The sequence below is a fragment of the Centruroides sculpturatus genome, unplaced genomic scaffold, assembly GCF_000671375.1.
Source record: "Centruroides sculpturatus isolate CEXI.00-Female unplaced genomic scaffold, Cexi_2.0 scaffold118, whole genome shotgun sequence".
NCBI classification, from domain to species: domain Eukaryota; kingdom Metazoa; phylum Arthropoda; class Arachnida; order Scorpiones; family Buthidae; genus Centruroides; species Centruroides sculpturatus.
The window spans coordinates 799,108-822,521 of record NW_019384377.1 but is presented as its reverse complement, the minus strand read 5'-3'; the positions used below and the strand labels follow the sequence as shown (position 1 = coordinate 822,521).

The 23,414-nt window shown below is 26.6% G+C and overlaps 1 protein-coding gene across 1 annotated transcript in view; it reads right to left on the bottom strand.

The window, feature by feature from the left end:
* The window catches only part of LOC111617369 (protein unc-13 homolog A-like), a 58,820-nt gene that overhangs the window by 5,072 nt on the left and 30,334 nt on the right, over positions 1 to 23,414 (bottom strand). Inside the window, exons 2-4 of the mRNA XM_023358671.1 lie at positions 10,862 to 10,891; positions 8,540 to 8,651; positions 5,219 to 5,336 (exon numbers count right to left, since the gene is read on the bottom strand). Of these exons, the coding sequence (XP_023214439.1) occupies positions 5,219 to 5,336; positions 8,540 to 8,651; positions 10,862 to 10,891 (260 nt within the window). The remainder of the gene's footprint in view (positions 1 to 5,218; positions 5,337 to 8,539; positions 8,652 to 10,861; positions 10,892 to 23,414) is intronic.

Sequence of the window (23,414 nt, the reverse complement as noted above, 5' to 3'; positions counted from 1 at the left end):
TTCATTTGTAAATAAAATTATCTGTGAACTCCTTTAAAATTTGTTTTTTAGCATCTGTATTAATCAGAAACAGAGATTTGATTAAATATACCATTTTCATTGCTCAAACTAGATTTAAATTTGAAAAAACAAACAAGATACAAGACTGAAAGGTCCTTACATNTATAATCGAGGACGACGTAACTTGAAATGATGTAACTCAAGATATACCTGTACTTAAATACTATATGGAACTGTATTTGTTTACAATGTACAAAATTTGGATTTGTAAATGATATGATAATGTTAAATCAAAAAACAAACTGAAAACTTTACCTTTGAAGTCAATGATAATCTTATAGATTTATTCTTGAGGTTGGATAAAAACAGAGAAGTATATGCATTATTTAAAATATACACATCAGACTACTTTTAAGTAATGTTTAAAAATTTAAAATAAGAATATTAATATATATTTTATTTATGTGTATTTATATATATTAATATTCTATATATAGACTATTTTATCAATGTAGGAATGATTTTACAAATGATTAAACCTAAAAACATACTTGAACTCTAATCAAAAACTGAGAGACTATTTTTTTCATGATATTCAAATCCATAATGTACTCGTAAACTGAATAATACTGATGCTAAGAGATAAATTTTTAAGGAGTCCACATCTCAATTTTATTTACAAATTAAACATTCTTCAGGATATTTGCTCCCATCATCAGATTCTACTATTATACAAAATAGATGGCCTACTGAAGATTCTACAATTACTAAAGATGGCCTATCATAGTGGGTCAAAAACACTAATGTTTGTTTAATAAACATTTCTTAGCATCAGGTGTTTGATGATTCATTAAGTACACAAAGAATGAATCAAATGAAATCAAACATTTTTCAGGAATAATATCAAAAAAAAAAAACACTTCATTTGTAAATAAAATTATCTGTGAACTCCTTTAAAATTTGTTTTTTAGCATCTGTATTAATCAGAAACAGAGATTTGATTAAATATACCATTTTCATTGCTCAAACTAGATTTAAATTTGAAAAAACAAACAAGATACAAGACTGAAAGGTCCTTACATAATTAACTCATATTTCTGTAATTTCATTAATTTAAAAATAAAAATATTTTATATTTTTATAAAATAAATTGCATAAAGTAAATTATTTTAAAATTTTTTATTGTACTGTACTGAAGATAAACTTACTCTAAATAGTCATTTTCTAACTTTATATTAAAAATTTATTGGTTTTTATTATTATTTAAAAAAAACATTTACATAAATGATGATACTGAATTTCAAATAGGACAAGAAATAATGCAATAGAAATGAAATAAAGCAGAAAATATATAAAATAAAAGAAAGTGAATATATTTTCTGCATTAAATTTTTACAAACAATTCAGTCAATTATAACTTAGCAACGAAAAACAGACTAGATAAAGAAACATCAAGTCTTATATAGAAAGCATTTAAATTAATATACAAATCAAATATGCATAATCAAGTATTTTTTATATTCTATGACAGTAATTTTTTATATTCTGTTTTTCTCCCTTTTTACAATTCAAACATATGTTTTAGAAGAAAGTAACATTATGATTTAGTTTTCTATTTATATATTAGGAGACCAAAGAATTTATATACAGTCAAATTGATCTTTTTCCAATTATAATACTGTCAAAATTCTTATCTCACATATTTATAATTCAATTCTCTGCATACATATAAAAATATTGTATAATAACTGTATTAAGACCACATTATGTATTCTAAATTAACAAAATCAGTTATTCTATGCCATTATAAAAGTTTTCAGTAATAACTTAGAGTTGATTTTAATGATTGCTTTGGTTTTATTCTGCAGTTTTATTTATTTATGTTGTTATTTTTATCAAATTTTATACATGTTATATGTAGAGTAATGCTAGTCAGTTGAGAAAACCCTTTTTTCATAATTTTGGAAAAAAGGCTGCTAGCCATTAGCAAGTAATCTTTGGAAAGTTTTCAGAAAAGAAAATGTTACATGAAATAATGTAAAAAAAATCGTGCAGTTTCTGGAAGAGAATTCGCCATGCAATTTTTACAGTTTGAATTAGCCATACTATGCCATGTTCAATGAAACTACAGGTTCAAATAGAAGATCCTCCTCATATGTATCTAACATTTATGAATGAAGAAAAGTATTGTTAAGGTAGTATAAATCGTTAGAAATATTGTAAACTCTCTCCGCAAAATAGACCTAGTTTGTAAGATCGATAGTCAGTATCTCCATGAAGATAGGCCTAGATAATATTGTTAATAATTCCATTCATTTGCATTCTCATGTCAATTGTATTTTTAATGATCATTTGTATTTTATTGTAATTATCCATTTATTGTAATTATCCATGATCATTTGTATTTTATTGTAATTATCCATTTAATTTGTTTATAATAAATCTATTGTTATTAGTATCAAATAATCTCCTGCATTTTCCCACTCACTCAACTGTTAACCCTCCTACGATTTATTCAGACGTTGTCACTCAAATGCCAGATATTTATAATTAGAAGTAAACACAGATTAGGGCATGTATTATAAATTTCCTTAACTGGTATCAGGAATCCTGACGGAGGAGACTGTGATTTTTCGATCGTTTAGTCTCCGCATCTTTTATCACTCATAGAAAAGCCATCCTTTTAGACGACCGTGGGCTAATCTCATGATTAGCTGCCGATTAAGCGGTACACAAGTTCTATCAACTTCGTACCCCCGGCTAACCCTCACACTAATATTAATCAGTAAATATTAAAATAAATTTACAGCAAATAACAGCAAATTCTATTATGATTTGAGAAAATTATATCTAAGTATTATATGATAATTTAAATCAACTTTTGTAATGTAATGCAATCATATAAAAATGTTATGAAAAATTTTTCATCAAAACTCAACTTAAAAAATAAATATCCAGCATCTTTGCTGAGTTGTACAATACTATTTTATTGAGTAAAGTGATACTAAATAGAGCAACAAACACTATCAACTGTTTTAGTTATAAGAAAACAAAACAAATATTCTGTTTGTTTTGATATCTAAAACAAGTAAAACGGCAAAACCGTATTTGGGACAAGACTATGTCTCGGAGACGGAATCACTTTGATGTTCAAGGCAGGTCTCATTCTCATTCTCCTATCTTCTTTGATATCGCTGCTTTTGGATATGATCATTCAAACTTTGCCTGCCTCGACCATGAGGTCATCCATGAGCCATTTTTGGTGAATGTTCTGTCAGTAAAAATTTACTAAGAAACTGATAATTTACTTAATTTGTATCGGCAGCGCGCTATTTACAATAGCGTCGATATATAATATAAATCCAAGATCACACAGCTGTCAACTCAAAAGGTAGTAAAAAGATGTCTCTCCTTGTTAGAGTTTAGGAGCAAAGTGAGGTCAAAGGGCAAAGGTCACGTGCAGGCGCTCTCAGTTCTAAGGTCAGAGTAGAGTTCACTTCTTAGAAATGACTGCGGGTGGTACTCTCCCCTACCTGACTTCAGTGGGATGAGGTGGCTATTTGCCTGTTTGTAGAAGAGGGTCACCATTTTGGATTTTATTTTGACTCGATTCTCAGTCCCCGACTACCTACAAGTCTGGATTTTTTATGCACAAATGATTTGAGCACCTAATACTCTGTGCCAAATATCAACTCTCTACATGTACTGTACTCCTTCATACCTCTATTCTGATAATATTGAGTGGCAGTACGATTTTATAAACAAGACATAGTCTTTAATTAAAATGCCTCAATGTCCTTGACTTACTAAAATATAAATTTTCGTCTACAAGTAGATATCTTCTAATATCAGGACTTATTATACTGGCTTTACAGATAATGCTACAGAGTTTCACAGAAAACAATTTTTTATTTTATTTAATATACCTGGACACATACATAATTTTGCATTTTGGACACTTTCATCCCTCCTCAGCAGGTATTTTAGTAGTGTATTCTATATAAATTAAAAACAATAAAATAAATTTTAAAACTACATTTAACATTTACCGACATACTTATTTATATACATTAATAAAATTCTTACAATTTTCAGACTTTTTTTTCGTTTTTAACTCTACTGGACATTCAATTTTAACCAACAAAAACAATTTTACTAAAGAACATTTAAAAAAAATATGATGATCACCTAAAAATTTTTGGAAGCAACTACGTCTTAATTTTTAAAGAACAAAAACAATATTACTGTAAATTTAAGCCTGTATTAACAAATTATTATATTAATGTTTTACATTATATCTGTTTTTTTACATTTATTTACTATTTTTACAACTTACATCTCTTCCTGTTCAATTTGACTAACACCTCGTTTCCACTTCTTTGGATTGTTCTTTTTATCCTTCAGACACGCCCCTTCTATAATTCTTCGCCATGAGTGGTGCATTTCTCTACCGGTATTACTATTTATTCTGTTATTTTGTCTAATTATATTAATATGTTTGTAAAGTTGTATTTTGTAATTATTCTTTTCTTTTTTCCTTATTTTTACTGAATTTAATACTATTTCACAGCCTGTAAAGCCAGTATAATAAGTCCTGATATTAGAAGATATGTACTTGTAGACGAAAATTTATATTTTAAGACATAGTCTTGTTTATAAAGGATATCTATTTTTTTTTGTGATATATTGACTTACAAGCTTTCACTTGTTGCATCATTCACTAGGCAACCAGATGTGAGGTGATCTCTTTGCCATCATTTTATACATTTTTTGTGTTTTATAAGGAATTCACTAGCATTTCCCAATGTGTTTACATGTGGATAAAAATTTCAATTAACACATGAAAATATTTTGTATCATAAATTTGCTGGTTTTGGCATGCACACCTAAAAAGGTTGACCATCCCTGCTCTACATCGAGTGAAAGTATGGCCTACATATATTGCTAACCAGGTGATTTAACAGTTAAAATTTTTTAAATATTTTAGTATAAATTTTAAAACAGTTTTAAAGTATTCATGGATCCTCATTAATGCAGATTAAAACTAATTTTAAAATTTAAAATGAATACATAAAACATGGCATTGGCTTAATTCTTCAATATTAATCATTTTAGATTTATGCAATATACTTTATATACTAATTTTTGAGCATATGTAATTTTAAAAATTTAAGAAACTATATTAACATATTTAATACTAATTAACTAAGTAAGTTACCTCATTTGAAAATTGAATAAGTCTCAGTGGTAGCCACTGAGTACCTAATAATTTATCCCATAGCATTCCTTTATTCCATACTTCTATAATGAGCCCCGTATCCATTCTATTGGTTTCACTATAAAATATAAATTATTAATTATTATTTTAGCATTACAGACTTCCAAAAATAATATCATTAAACGTTAAAGCTTTTCAAATAGAGATAAAAATTCTAATAATAATGGAGATTTAGAAATAAAAAAATTTGGCAGTGAACCTTTCTTTTAGCTGAAGCATTTAATAAATTCAACAATTGAATTTTAGTACTATATGATGAAATTCATCTAGCTTCAAAAAACTTTATAATATAAAAATATTATATAAAATTTTCAGAATAAAACAAGTACAGTATTAGCCAAACATTTATTACGATCCACTTTCAAATTTAATATTTTCCTAACAAAAATTTCTTAAATCATAGTACAAAATTTATATCTAGAAAAATAAATTAATAGCAATATAGAATTTTATATTTCTATTATTAATTCATTGTAAAAAATTCTAAAATAAACAAAATAGTATTAAAGTAAAATTCTTTCAAATTCAGACAATTTCCTAAAAAAAAAAAAAAAAGTTAGTTACATACTAATAACATAATCCAAGTCAAAAATTTTTTCTGAACCCATTAACAAAATTGTAATTTATATCTTACACAGCTAAACATATGAGAAACTAGATAAAGAACCATCCTTTTAATGTTCAACAAAAAATTTTAGAGATAAAAAACTAGCAAAAAATATTAGTTTTAACATAATGATGGCTGCTAAAACTAGTTGAAAACATCTGTTTAATATGTAGCGTTTTCACTACACACTAAAGGTTTCATTTTAAATTATATCCTATATTAAAATGAAACTAAATGAAGAATGATTCTTACACTTTAATTTGATATAAAAGTTAACATATATTATGCATATTTATTTAAATAAATATGCATAAGGCATTGTTATGGCTATTCAGACACTAAGTATAATAAAACAAATATATACAAACAATCCAATAATTTAATTATTCAAACAAACTGCAAGCTTCTTACTACATTAACTTATTTCTGATTATTAAATTTAACACAAGATGACAACTTAATTGTCTACCTCTAGTCAAATTACTGAATTCCTTGATAGTTTACATCCATTACATATATAGCATATATTTGAAATATGGAAAGTTTGTATATTCTATTTACTGTATAATTATTTACAGTGGTACCTCAGGTTACGAATGCCCCAGCATACGAAATTTTCAGGATATGACGTGAAATTCAAACATATTTTTGTTCCACGATACGAACAAAAACTCTCCATACGACGTTACATTAGTTCGCATTTTTCATTTGTTTTTCTTACTACAGTTATTTTTTTTAATGTATTACTTGGCTTTAATTTGACTATGTTTTTCGCGTTGGAACGAATTATTTGGTTTTACATGTAATCGTATGGGAAAAGATGATCCACCTTACGACATTTTCATGATACGATCTCAGTTTCGGAACGGATTAATTTCGTATCCTGAAGTACCACGTTAGTATTCTGTTAGTACATATCTTTTCAATATGATTCTGTACTCCTGTCAAATTGTTTTATTATTGGATTCTTATCAGACTACATAATGAGTAATAAACTATTAAAGAATTAAGCAATTTGGTTAGAGGTAAGCAGTCATCTTCTGTTAAATTTAATAATTAGAAATAAGTTAATGTTGCCTAATAAGAATCTGGCAGTTTATTTTAATAATTAAATTATTAGATTGTTTGCTTATACTTGTTTTATTATATTTTGTTTTGTTTTTGAATAACCAAAACAATGCCTTATGTCTATTACTTATATACTATTTTATTATTATTTAAATTTAAGTTTGAAAATTTATATATATATAAAACAAAAAATATATATAAATTTTCTAACTTAATTATTTAAAACCAAATCACAAACTAGATAACATTATCAGAATCAAATCTTTACTAACAAGTACATTCTAACTTTTTAAAAAGCCAAGAATTAATGTGTAAAAACACCCAATGATGGCCTTCTAAAACAGGCTAAAAATACTTCAAGCTTAAAAGCTTTGTACTGGTTAGTAAAGATTGAATTTTCCAGTAACTGATTCTAATCTGTTTTTATAAAATCAGCAGATAACTGATTTATCCTAGGACAGTTCTTGGAAATAGGATATGGTATAATAGGATCTATATCCTATTATACTTTCTATCCTCTTATACCATATATTATATATACACTTATATTTAATTACCATTCATAATCATTTATTAAGTGTAAAGAAAGTGCCAAATATGATTACTATAATAAATCTGAGAAAATTAAGTACAGTGGGTGATTGGTTAACGAACAGATCGGTTAACAAACAAATTGGATAACAAACATTTTCATGAAAGATTTTTATGATCGGACAACGAACACTTCACTGAACAAACACAAGAAGAAGAGACGTAAAATAACGAATACCAATTGGTCTTCCTTTGTCTTCAGACAACAATTTGAAACTTTTCAGATCACAGGAGATGTCGACATCGACATTCTACCCAGTATAGCCTATACTGATCGAATAGTATTTCCCCAAACTTTGAAACTCTCCCTTGTAATTCCAGCCTTTTATATTTCTGACAGAAACAATTTTTTTATGTTTTCTTCTGAAAATGCGGATTTATGACGATATCTGCTATTAAAGATCTTTTAAAAAAGTGGGAGGATGTCAGAACAACAGTCTTAAAATGGCATCCAAACCAGGTTGAGGTTAATAGGCTTAGGGATCTATACAATTACAATGAGATTAATTACTTCTGAAAAATCCTGAAGAAAAGAGAAAAGCAATCGACATTAGACAGATTCTTTAACCCCCACAAACGGAAAAAACATGATTAATAAAAATGCAAGACCACGTATATATGTATTTTTATTATTACATATGAATAAACGTAGTAAGAAAGTATATATTTTTTATTTTTTTGGGGATCTCCAGAACGAATTAATCAAATTTCCATAGAAACCTATAGTAAATCGATAATCAGTTAACGAACAATTCGAATAGCGAACAAAGTCTTAGAATGGATAATATCACGTACCTTAGAAAAATGGATAATATGGAATGGAATGGAATGGATAATGTTCGTTAACCAATCACCCCCTGTACTATAATATTTTATATTTCAGATTCTTCTGAATTAATTAAAAGAATTAAATTTAGATATTTTTTCATTATTTAACATTAATATATGAAATTAGTTATAAATTCAACACATCTTTACAAATAAACATAACTTACAAAATGAAATCTTGCTCCCAACTCGGATTATTTCCTTTCACAGTAACTGTAGTTGATTTTACATTTTGCAGTTTTAATGTGACATATGTATTGAATTGGCCTATTAAAAAATCTATAAAAAAAAATGTATTGTAAAAGCAACTGTACAGTACAAAGTAATAACTCTAAATAGTACATATATTTTCATGAAATAATTTTATGATTTTAAATTAAATTAATTTTATATAAACAAAAAAAGTTTTAATATTTTAAACTTCAGATATAATAAAACTATTTTTAAAAAATTCAAATATAAGAACTGAACACTTTTGTTTTCTCATAATTATCTCTATAATTAAAAAAGTTGATGGTCAAGACGATAGAAAACACTACCTTATTACAATAAAAAATTTCTGCCTCCTATACCTGAATATGTTTTTGGTAATGTTTATACTAGGAAGTCATTGTTCTCTTCAACAAATAATTAAAACTATATATTTATCAAAGAGAATTAAACATTTATCAAAATGAAACAATAAAGTTCAACCAGACACATCTGAATAAGAGTTCAGCTATGATTGATTACAATATCTTTAAAAAGTTTTAGATGCAAGTCATGTTTTAGATCTGTCTCTGTCCAGATCTGAATTACAGCTTTTGATATGACAAATCTAGTTATTGGTCAATTACTTGTTTAAAAGCAAATAATTGGCTAACTTATTTATATCTATCATTTTTCCTATCATTTAATAATCGTTATTTCTAAGCAAAAATTGCTAAACTCAAATATTAATAATAAATTCTACATTGCAATGCATTGTTATTAAAATTTATAAATATAAGTTTTGACATATTTAATTTACATTAATTTTTAATAAGTGGTACTCATTAATACTCATAGTTCAAATTGTGGTTCAAATTTACATTTATTTCAAAAAAAGTTTTTATGTCCCGAACAACATTGCATCTGGTAACCATTATAGTGCCTGAAGAACTCAGAAGAAGTTAGAAAACATTTACCTTGAAATAGTTTTTTTGTTTTCTTCACACCAGTTATTGGTACTGTGTTCGTCATTTGATTTTTTTCTCTTGATAATGATAATTTTATAAAAAGAAAGATTATTATATTCAAAAATATATTTCTAGTTTGAATTATACATACACACTGCATATAAACAAGATATGCAGTGTGATGCAGATGTTAAACTGTAAACAAAAAGAAAATATGAATAAAGAAGTCCTGTTGTATAAAATACAAAAGATTAAATCAAAAAAGTACCTTAATTGTAGTTCAAAATTTTCTATATAGTTACTCTAATACAGTACAAGTACAATATACAAATACAATATGCATTTTTGTAGATGGTGTAAAGAAAATCAGCATAAAATGAATTCATTTTATTATGGAATAAATAGAAATGTCTCAGGCATCCACAAATGCATATTTTTTTTCAATAAAAGCATATTTGGTACCAAAATTTTAACTAATATAATTTCTGTAACATTATTATTTTGTAAATTTATTCATATCTATATCAAAAATTGACGATGCAAAATTTATACTGCCACTGTGTTCCATATATATATATATAGCAGTGCCACTAGACACAACTTTAGCTTTGCAATGATGGCCTATGGTTGAAAGTTATCCATCTATGATAGGCTAGGCTAAGAATCATGCACCTTTATAGAATTTGAATACAAAGTTGCTTACAAATCTTTTCTTTATTTCTCTGAGAATTTTATAAGGTGCTAAGGCTTCATTTAAACTCCTCCTTAGTCTCCTCCAAAGTCATTTCATTCCCAGTTGAAATTAATCTCAAAAACACTCTTCAATCAATGAGTTGAGTTGACATTAGCAAAGAATTGTTTAGGGCATCAGTAGTTATCTTTAAAACACATTCTGGTTCATCATCATTCATCTCCTCCTCTCCTTGTGTATCTAAATGTGCTCCAAATTTGCTAATTCTTTCTATATAAATATTTGCATTTAACATTTGCAAAAAATATTCTACATATCATAGAAAAAATATTTTAAGAATTTTTTTGATAAATTTGAAACTGTCATTATTGTGAATCACCATAAATCAAACTAGCATAAAGTGAGGGTAACCTGTACTTTTGAGCTAATATGTTCATATTCAAGAGTCTAGCAAATTGAACAATTTCAGAAATTTTAATGTTTGTTAAATGTAAAAGACTAAATATTCATTTTTAATAAACCAAAAATGATTTCTATAAAGTCTCAGTTTTTCATATTTTAATTATTTACAACTTACAATCATATTTAACAATTAAAAAGAAGAACTTACTTGTCTAATTATTAGATTAAAAAATACATACCTATTGTACCCTTATACTTTGCACTCCTCACTATAAAATAAAATGATTTAAAGTTATAATATAACTTTATAAATGTAATATAATAATTTTTATAATGAATAAATTTTATAACAAATTAATATTTTTATATAAAAGAAATATATAAACTTATGCATTCTGATCAATAAGGTTCACATAAATTTATTAATATTGAATGCTGTTGCTCATCAGTACACTTTAATGATCTATAAAATAATGTAATATGGGGTAGTGCTTACAACAATATAAATATTTAATACTGAATATATATATATTCAGTATTATATATATATATATATANTTACTTAATATTTTATTCTTTTAATAAGGGTTTAAATTACCAATATTCCTGTTTGCAAAGTCCTGGTTGGAAAAATGAAGTTTTACTAAGCATCATATTTAATACTGAGAATATATATATATTCAGTATTAAATATGATGCTTAGTAAAACTTCATTTTTCCAACCAGGACTTTGCAAACAGGAATATTGGTAATTTAAACCCTTATTAAAAGAATAAAATATTAAGTAAAAAATAGCATATTTATTTCATACCCATTTAGTTTCTCCTTAGTCTACTGTATTGTGTTACTCTATACACGTATGGTACATTGTAAAAATTAATAAACTATTTTATGAAACAAATAGATTTTTAAATCATGCTCTTTTAAAAGACCTGCACATGAACCTACTTTCTATCCATTAGTATATTTTTGCTTTATACTTTAATAAATTTCCTATTCGTAACTAAATGAATTATGAAAATAAAGATAATAAACACTTAAATATAATAATTCCTAATTATTGTTATAATCTTTAAATTAGATATAAAAACAAACTTTTATTTTCTATTAACTTTAAATAATATATAATGAGAATTTTACAATAAATTCTTATAAAAGTTTTGAATTTAATTTTTAAAAAATCTTAATTTAGAATTTAATACAGTGCTGTGGAGTTGGAGTTGTGGAGTTTTAGTTGAAGTCGTCAAAAAACCTCAGACTTCGACTCCTTTTTACTTCCTGACTAGTTATATATATATATATAAAACGGAAAAGTATTGGAATTGTGTCAAGTTTTACCCTCCAAGTTTTTTGCAAATCTACACATTTGGATTTTCCGGAAAAATGTCAATTAAAGAGAAAAAATTCACACATGTGCGCGCATGTATGTGTTAGCATCTAATTTGTTTAATTTTTTATTCTCTGTTTTCAGATATAAAACAATATCTCAGAATGGATAAAGTTTAAGAAACAAAATTTGGCACTGTAGCTTGTTTATAAAGGAGCATTAATGCTATTAAATTTTGATTCTTAATTAAAAGGTTGACAGGGTGGAGACAGAGGGGTCATGTGTCATATTTCCAGTGCAGTCAAACTTAATGAATATTTTACTCGTTATTAGCATTCACAATTATTTTGTTTTAAATAAAACTCATCTCTACTCTTAATATTAAGCTTTTTGTCATTTTATAATAGTATAGTAAAACCCATTAAGATGTTCTCACCTAAGATGTTAGAATATGTATGAGGCACAATTTAGTTCAGCCACTTTGAAGTTTAATAACTCCTGTGTTAAATCATTTGACTCCGATTTAAAAACCATGGAAGTTATTAGGTTTCAAACAGAGTGAACAAAATTGTCTTCCGCACACACTGTCTAACATCCATACATAAAGGAAAAAAAACCAAATCTTTTGCATATCTCAGCATTTCAAGGTGTCCTGAGTCCAAAAATGTAAAAATTTCAGGGGAGTCATTTTTTGACTGATTACTACATTTTCCCTCTGTTATATATAACAGCCAGGAAAGTAAAAATTATCAAATACATAATTATATATTGACTGTCCCTTTACTTAGAGAAGTCTTTTAGCTTTGAAATGAAGAAGTTTCTACATTCTATCTTTATTAGAACTCTATTTATTGAATATTTTATTCTAAGGTCATGTGACGACATCAGAATTTCCGGGTCTATTTTGGTAACAAGTCCGCCCCTGGTCAGAGTCAAATGATAAGGCAAAGTTGGAGTTGGTAGATTTTTACACGACTCCATAGCCCTGATTTAATATATTTTTAGTCATCTTGTTTTCAAAGATACAGGTCCCACCACTATCCAAAAGTAGAGCATTCCTGTGAGACCTTTCATAAACTTAAATGGTGTAAAACAAAGAAGCAATTACAATTAATTTATATAGAAAAATTTTTAAGCATACCCAAATTCAAAAATTAACTTACTAAATCATACCAAATAACACACAAAATAATACTAACAGATAGTTAAAGCAGAAATGATATGATATATACACAGCCTATACAAAGTCGACATGTAGGTACAGCATAGTATTGAGCAAACCATTCATGACTACCTTTAAAGTCAACTTTTGCAATATTATATAATTAACTATAGCTACACATGAATACAATAAACCAGTAAAAATAAATATAATAAAACAAAAACAAATCTTTTCTTCCATTTAAAACTGGTCATCCTCAAGTTTGAAGAAAGCAGATATAAATGAATATGCTTTTTAAAAATAAAACAATTATTATTTTGCAATATTTTCATTACCAAGTTCATTCTTTCAGTTTCAGGTTATTGAAAAGACTGGCTGATTTCTTAAGTAGAGATAATGCAACAGAATGCCATACTTTGTACACACATCAATCCACTCAAACAATAGACTTTCTGCTTTTATTTTATTTTTGCTAATGGATGCACAAAATAAATTGACATACGGAACAGATGCTAACAAACAAGAATTCAAAGCTAAGGCAGCTTGATGTTAAATGTGGTTCTCAGGGAAGGAGTTTAGAGATGTCTCTTGCTGTTCACTGCTTGGGAGTGTATAGTATCTCTAAAACAACTTACTGCAAAACAAATGCTAAATACTATTTTTGCTTTCACCTTTCTTCATAAAAGCAAAAATCCTCTTTAGATTTCTTTCAAAAAGAGAAACAAGTATTAACACAGGTCTTTTGTAAAATCAAAGAAGCAAAAACAAATTTTTATAAAGCAGAAGATACCTTTATTTATAAAAATATTTTACTGTATATTGAACACTGTTTTTATGTATAAAATACAATTATTGGATAACAAATTCAAATTATTAATTTTTTGAATTTATAAGTTAAATGACAATAACTATCTACCAATATAATAAATATAACCAACACAATAATTATTTTAAATATCAAATGAAGAGCCAGATTCTTTTAATTAGGCTATTAAGGCTAAATAATTACTAAGTAATTTGACAAGAGGTAGGCAATTAGACTGCCATCTCTTGTTATATTTAATAATTATAAATACAGTAGAGCGTCGTTTATCCGAAGGTCGGTTATCCGAAGGAATTCCAGTCGACGAATTTAAATTTTCACCAGTGCTGTGGCGCTTCAATGTTTGTCTATGTCTTGGGCTACTCAAATATTTTACGTTTTTGATACTAAATTAACTTCTGAAGTATAATTTTTTATTGTTTTTATATTTTTCAATATATTTATTTTGTTTGTACAAAATAAAAAAATAATTTTTTTACGATACAATAGTCTTCGTTATGCTTAACATCGACGAAAATTCAACACGAAGCGACATGCAACAGAGAAAAATTTCAACACGGGATAAATTAATATATTTTTTCATACATAATTGGTTATCCGAAAAATAAGTTATCCAAACAACCCCAGTCCCCAATTGAGTCAAATAAACGACGCTCTACTGTAAATTTAATTTAATTTTAGATTACTTTGGAAGAAGAGGCCTGGAGTGGGCCTCAAACCCACAACTCCTGCTTACTGTATAGATGTGTTGCCAGTTACACCACCTGAACCACTGTCCAATTTCCCTTCCAGCTCAATCCAATTAATTGGCTTGGAAGCAGGATTGGATGAAGGTCTGGATAACATAACTGGCAACACATCTGTACAGTAAGCAGGAGTTGTGGTTTTGAGGCCCACTCCAGGCCTCTTCTTCCAAAGTAATCTAAAATTAAATTACATTTATTTGTAATTATTAAATTCAACAAGAAATGGTGGTATAACTGCTACCAAATAGTTATTGTAAATAATTATTAAGTTATCTTTTGATGAGTAGTAAAGCAATTTAAATTTAATTTAATGGATTATATTATGAATGGTTAAATTTATATAATTAATTTTGATAAAAGAATTTATACCAATATACAATCTGTAATAAGGAAATTAATTAACTTCTTAAATGAAATTCTATTATTTGGTGTTATTAAGTTTTACTCCAAGAAATTTCAAACCTAAATCTAGAAGCAATTAATTTCTCTCCTTTCATTATTAAATATAGTATATTTACAAATTTCCATAAATACTTTTACATTGTAATAATAATGATGAGATAATGTGAGAATTATATTTGAAATCAATTAGCACAAGAATAAATGAATAGTTTCATGTGTGAACAATTTTTTTTCTTAATTCTTTTCTATTAGACAAAGAAAAGTCAACTGAGAAAAGTAAAAAATAAACTGTTCTAATTCTGACTAAAGTAAAAACTAAACCTAAATAGTTCTGATTTAATAATGACTTGTTTCCTCACCATCATTCAAAATGCCTACAATCAATCATTATTATTTACAAAATCACAACTAAAATCAATAACTAATTGTAGCTTTGCTTTCAAAGTCAGAAAAATCTATCAAAAGCTTAAAATATTTTCAAAATTTTATATAGATTAAAAACATTTAATTTCTTAATAAATTCTTAACTAAAAAACAGTTCTTCATTAATTTATAATCAATAATTAGCATTCTCAATAAAAATAAAGCAATATAATAATACAAATGTACAGTATATCCATATTATGAAATCTTTCTACTTTTCTACTTAATTTATGAATAACTGAATTCAGTAACTAATTGTAGTATTTATGATGGTAAAGCAAAAATCTAGAATATGAATTATGAGTTATCGTATGAATTAATTCACTTTTAAGAGATAAAACTCTTGCTACATTCANTTAAAATAAACAAGAATTTAAAAAGTTTATATTCACAATTTTGAAATGTTTGAATTGAAAAATTTGTTTTAACCTGATGTTATTTTCTAAAAATAACTTTCAATAAATTTTAATAAGCTTTCTTGTAAGTTTTATAAAAATTTTTAAAAGTAAAATATTAGAATTATCCTAATTTTAAAAGCATATGATTTATTAAAAACTTAAATGTTTTTCAAAACCCAATTTTCACTTTCAGAAGTCACCTGCTGGTATTATGTGAAACAGATATTTTTTTTAATGAAAGATCTATCTTATTTTGACAAAGAAATATTAATTTTGAATTATCTTATAACTAATTCCATTTCAAAGAGTTTTATAGTTGAATACTAGATTTTTCTAAAGATTCTAAAGTTTAAAATTCAAACATTATTTTTACTTTATACACTGTATAATATTGTATGTAGTTTCAGTTTACATGCACTTTTTGTAATTTAAAATTTTCAGTTTCATCAATTTTCATTTGATTGATTATCTGATTATCAGGCCTTTCCCATGTTTAAGATATTTTCAATTTTTATAAATCAAATTTTACACTATGTATGCATAAACAAGCTGTTTATAAACACATAAATTAAAATTTTAAATATATGTTTATATAAATAAGTATTTCACTACTTGTAAATATATATACAGGGTGTTTATAAATGAATGGTGTGGTTTTAAAAATTAATAATAAATCTATTTATTACCTTATATGGGCAAACCTTACAGCAGAGTAGCGGCAACTGTCCAAGTTCACAGGAATGTACGCAAGCTTCTTAATCGTGTTCTTCACCAATGCTGGATTAGACGACAGCAGACAACAACCTGCTCCCCTGGCCATCCTGTTTGCCAGATTTAACACCCTGAGATTTCTATTTGTGGGGGTTTGTTAAAGACCGAGTTTATGTACAATCAATGCCCGTGTCCCTTGAGGAACTGTGTGATCGGATAAAGCATGCACTGCAGACCATCACGAAGGACATGATACACTGTGTATGGGAAGAATTTAATTACCGTGTAGATGTGTGTCGTGTGATCATGGGTGCACATATTGAAGGATTGTGATTAATGCATAAAAAACTTGGACAGTTGTTGCTGCTTATGCTGCAAGGTTTGCCCATATAAGGTAATAAATAGATCTATTATTAATTTTTAAAACCGCACCATTCATTTATAAACACCCTATATATAGTCCTATTTCCAACTAGTTTCTATTACCTATTTTTATTTATTTTTAAAATAAAGAGGTAACATAACTTATGTTAAGTGCATTTTGTTATAATTTACATCTAGTTAACTAGACTTTAAATATATTAAGTTCTTTTACAAACCAATTTCTAAATCTGAAATTTTCTCATTCTTCTTCTCATCGTGCCATATCAGGTTTTCCTGACCTCGGCCACACCCGGCACAGATAAGTAATACGCCAAGATGTTACTAGGGAAGGTTACTATCCAGAGTGGTTTCCCGTTGCCTTCTATGGAGCGCGATGTTACACGAGGGGAACTAATGCCTTCCGAGAGGACTTTTATGGGGAACTGGCCTCCTATTTAGTCGTTATTGGCAAGGAGAAAACCTGGAAAACTCCAAGCAGCCAGCCTGTCCGATCGCGGCGCGAACCCACGACCAAACTCCCAGTGTTTAGGGTACGAAGACCACTCGGCCACTGGTGAGCCGAGTGGTCTTCGTACCTGAAATTTTAATCACATTAAACTGAGAAAAACAATTCGAAATGTTTCCACAGAGACAGTTTAATATGATTCAAATTGTTTTCCAAAACTTAATTTTCAAAATATATGGCTTTAGATATTACCATATATTTAAAAACTATCCAATATAATGATTTAAGTATACTTCATCACATTGGATAAGCATAAAACTAACAAAAATTGTTATATAATAAGTGGTAAAATAAATTAATAGAAAGATATCATCTGAATGATTAAGTAAGATCTGGAGTGAAAAATAAATATGAAGATAATTTTTCTTAAAATATTACAAATCAAAAAAGAGAAAATTTTTAAGGAAACATTTTAAACACACAGAAAATTTATATATTGCATTTTCAAAAATTAAATTCGGATATGACCAAGATTTTTTATTCCTTTTTTTTACTTCTCAGTATTATAATTACTATAAATTGGAAACTACAATAACTGAAGAGAAGTGTAAGGCAATGAGTGCATTTTGCAAGAATTTGTGATGGTTATTAGCCTTGATTTTACAAATCTCAATTCTCATAAAACAAATTTCTGAGTTGAATTTTTAAAAACATTTTTAGTCAAAGTAAATACATTTAAAAGATTAAATTGTTCAAATTCTACAAGTTCGAACTAAAAGATTTAAGAGCAAATTTTTTTCTAAAAAACATGTTAAAAATTAAACTAAAAGTAAATATTTAGCCAGCTCAATAAAAGTAAATCAGCTTCAAATGAGGACATAGATTTGTTTTATTAACAGACTTTTCAAAGCTATCACCATTGCTAGATTAATATTCTTTCAACCAAGATAATATGATGTTGAAATTCTTTTCCATTGATCAGAATTTCAAATCCAAACTTTAGCAATTGCTTTTCATCATTTTTTTATATTTTTGGTAATATAAATTTTATATATTTGTATATTTAGGACTAACATTATTTAATAATCATTACAAGTCTATAAAAAGTATTTTTAAGAAAATCTCTGACAATGTAAACTAAACAACATAAAAATAAATTATAAACATTTTGTTACACTATACTTATTAGTACAATGTCACAAAATACAGAAACTGAAGAGAACATCAGAAAATAAATTTACAACTTAGAAATTAACTCCAGTGAATATTTAATAGAACAAAAATTTATTAAATATTGACTGGAGTTGATTTCTAAGGTGTGAATTTAATTTCTGATTTATTAATATGGAATAAAATATTAGTCAGTCATATTAATAAACTTTTACATAGCAAAACACAAAAGTGGACTTTATATGAATGATCAAAAATCAATTATTTGTCAGAAAATTGAATTAGAGGCTTGTGGTGATGGACCCTGAAATAATGAAAGTTTCTCGCAACCATGAACTTTCATGATACATCCAAACACATGCCACATACAGAGCAGGAAAAAATTGCTGACATAAAGAACAAATCAAAACAAAAATTTTAATATACAATTGATATGGTTAATATATACAAGCAAAAACTATCACAGAACCAATTTTTTTCCTCACTTCTTTTTCCAATTTGCTTGCCTGGGGATTTTCTTTGTTGACACTAAGTTTAGTCACATGGAGCTTACCTCTTCTTACACATATCCACACTCTTTCACCATCCAGCCTAGAATCTCACCAGACCCTCTCCCCTTTGATCATGCAAGTCCTCTCCCTTCTAATTGGTCCACAGACCCATCCATACCCCATAGCCTCAGGATAAGGGATGCATAAAGTGCGATAATGGTCACTAGACACAGGTTTTCATTTGCACATTAATTTTTAAAATTTAATTTATTCATTTGAATAAAACACTGATTAATCTAAGCTATTTGCAACCTCTTAAAAACTACTCAAATATTAAATAGTTCAAAGATTTAATAGCTTTAATATTTTAAAAATATAGTACATATCTACAATAGTAAATAATTTGAACTACAGATTTATAACAAATTTCTAAACAAAGATGTGTCTAAATATACAAATCAATCAAAAACCCGATAACTTAAGCAAATACTCCTGCAACTGCTGTAAATGATCAGGCTATAGTTTGGATACATAATTATAGATTAGAAATGAATTTGGCACTAGAGTGAGGTGTTAGGCACCATCTCTTATTAAAATTAATAATTATAATATTTTATTAATTAATTTAGATTAAACTGGAAGAAAAGAATCGGCTCAAGGCGGGACTCGAACCCGCAACTCCCGCTTACCATGCGGACGCGTTGTTAATTATGCTACCTGGACCTCCAATCCAATCTTCTCTTCCAGCACATCTAAGTTAAGAAATAACCATTGACGGTTATTACAGCACCAACTGGGGACACACTCGTGCCTTCAGCCAGAGTTGCGGGTTGCGATTGTCAACTGAGTGCCTTGTGTGGATGTTTCTGGCCAAGGGTGCAAGTGTAGCCAAACTATAGCCCAATCATTTACAGCAGTTGTAGGTGTTTTGCTAAAGATGTGTCTATCAAACTAAATCATATTAAATTTGTTACTTTAATTAGGTTACATATGAAAAAAAATTTAAATATTCAAAACACGTCATGAGTTTCTTTTTTTTTCAAATAAACCATAAAAATATCAAAATTTGTTTAATGTATTTAATGGCTTATAATAAAGTAAAAGCTACAAAGTAATCATTTATTTGCATAATGTAGAAACAAATTATAAGTGATTTTTTAAAACTTAATGAATTTGGTCTCATAAATAAATAAAACTCTAAAAATAAAAGGATTGTTGAAATATGATAGAAATCAAAAAAATTTAATATAATAAAAAAATTTTAAATCTTAAACATAATATTGCTTTTTATTTTTAAAAAAAGAAGTAGAAATGAAAATCATTTTAATTAATAATAATCAATTGGATATATAGAAATTATTTTTTTAAATAAGATATAATTAATTCAATTTCATCATTAAAAATATTTTATTCTTTTTATTTCTGTAATAAATCTTATTGATGAATTTATTCTATTCAGATTACTTTCAATTATAGCTTTATTTACACAGCTTCATAATTATCTACTCTCAACAAACATGTTCATTTCCTGGAAGTTAAACAGTGATAAACTATTAGATTTTGCTAGTGGTTTACCAATTTTTCTTCATATAACCTTCAAAAGCTATTCAGATAACTTCTTTAAGTTGATATTACTTTTACTTGATATATCTTATCAACTTAAAATATAACTTATTACTTTTACTTGATATATCTTAAGTTATATTTTATTAGTATAGAATTATATGCAAATATCAGATCTGTTAGAAGAATTAATTACATAAATTATGGCTATTTTGTATTATTTAAAGACAATTTATATCTTTATTTTTGAATATTTTAAATTTCAAAAGTACAATCAATTAATTTAAAATGAAAGATCTATTTAGTAAATATCAAACAAACATTTTCTTAAAATAATTGGCTTATTAATTAAAAATATTGCCAGAAAATCAGACTTAAAAAAATTTTTTTTTATTAAAACAGACTGAATAATAGATTCTGAATTTTGCAAAATCATAATTTAACAGAAAATTACAATTTATCACTTCAGTCATATTTCTGGTCTTTGAATGATTTACATAATAAATTAAAACAATTCAAAAATTTGAACTAAAAGTATTGTTTTTATAAAAATATGAAAGTATCATAGAATCAATATCTAGGATTTTGAGAAAACAAAAACTATATTCAGTAAAAAATCATTAATTAAAAAATGTTTTCAACTTATTTAATTCACTACTTTTGCTAAATAAAGTTGTTTTTACAAAGTTGTACTTATTCAATTTTAAATCTTGTTTACAGCAATGTCTATGAATTTTTTTTTAGCAAACTATCAAGTCAATACAAATATTATTGCAAAATTGAAGTTCTACAAATTAAAACTGAAGTGAACTGAGCTACAGTTCTTCAGTTTGAAGACTTTGAATAATAACCATTGATGATAAAAAGTATTTATTTTACATTGAGACAACTTATTTTTCTGCAGGTTGTGTTAATGTTGACAATAGATGTTAGCCAAGTGGGATAATTATTTTGTACCCTATACACTGGGATTTATACTTGTGTCCAGTATTTATTAAGTTAAGAAGTATATCACATCTTTTACATCTGTACTTTATATTTTATAATGAGAAAATTTTGATGACAATACACACAATTATCTTCAAAATAGATTTGAAATCCATTATACTTATACTTTTCACATTAGTTAATTATTATAATGATATATTAATAATGTAATTATATTTCTTTATAAATTCTATATGAATTATATTTTAGTTTTATAATTTTTCAAGTTTTCAAGTCTGCATGTTTTATATACTGTATAACTGTATTAACAATACTTTGGTGGTGGTTTAATTAATATTGATAAATGTACATATTGTTTTTTGTACATATTATTTTCATCACAAACCTTTTGTGATGAAAATATATTTAAATTAAAGAATTTAAATATATTTTAATCACAAAAGGTTTATTTAAAATTGCACTATTTTTTTAAATATTTATAAAATAAAAATATATTATTAGATGAATATCTTATCATTATGATACTAGTTAATAAGAAAGCAATAAAATAAAAACATATATCTTAACATTAATTGAAAAATGCTGTATGAGTTGCAAAATATACACAGAACAAAAGCTTTTGAAGTAAATGCAAATAAATATTATAAATGTAACATCTGCTGTAATAACAATATGTACATTTATCAATATTAATTAAACCACCACCAAAGTATCGTTAATACAGTTATACAGTATATAAAACATGCAGGCTTGAAAAATTATAAAACTAAAATATAATTCATATAGAATTTATAAAGAAATATAATTTACATTATTAATATATCATTATAATAATTAACTATTTTTAATGCATCATTATTGATAAAAGTATTCTGTCAAAAATCCAGCAGATGCATAATTGCTGAATATTGAAAAACTATGAAAAATTACTATATGATTTCAAATGTAAGTTTGATAATGTGAAAAGTATAAGTCTTAAAATCAGGTATTCTTTGTTACACTTCAAAAATTCATATGTAATGAAAGTTTTATTGTATTTCCTATTTTTGTTTTCTGCTAATTATCCTTTTAAATATATCTCTGACATTTTTATTCATTAATAAAATTCTTTTAAACTATAGGGTNTCGTAAAGTCTAACGAGTTAAACACGTTAGTAATGAATCGTTCGAAAAGTCTAACGAAATAGGAATAACAATGACATCATTCTCGTTTAACTCGTTCGAATTTACGAACATACCCAATGTTAACTTTACATTCCAAAGATAAAGTTTTTCTTTTCTTGTTTGATGCAGAAGAATTAGTTCTACTTCGTTTGGATGACATAGTAGAGTCTCTCAAGTTTCCATAGATATAACAAACACAGAAATAAATAACACAAAATAAATTGTAGCTATGTGTGGATTCCGCACGACACATCCAAACATGTAAGCTGAACAATAGTGTGGGGGAAGTGAGTAATCAAGGGTTGCGTGGCACTTAAACAAAAGACAAATCGACAAGATTTGAAAATCGTGTAACTCCGGGTTCGCATAAGTCGGGGTATTAATATACATAATTATAGATTAGAAATGAATTTGGCACTAGAGTGAGGTGTTAGGCACCATCTCTTATTAAAATTAATAATTATAATATTTTATTAATTAATTTAGATTAAACTGGAAGAAAAGAATCGGCTCAAGGCGGGACTCGAACCCGCAACTCCCGCTTACCATGCGGACGCGTTGTTAATTATGCTACCTGGACCTCCAATCCAATCTTCTCTTCCAGCACATCTAAGTTAAGAAATAACCATTGACGG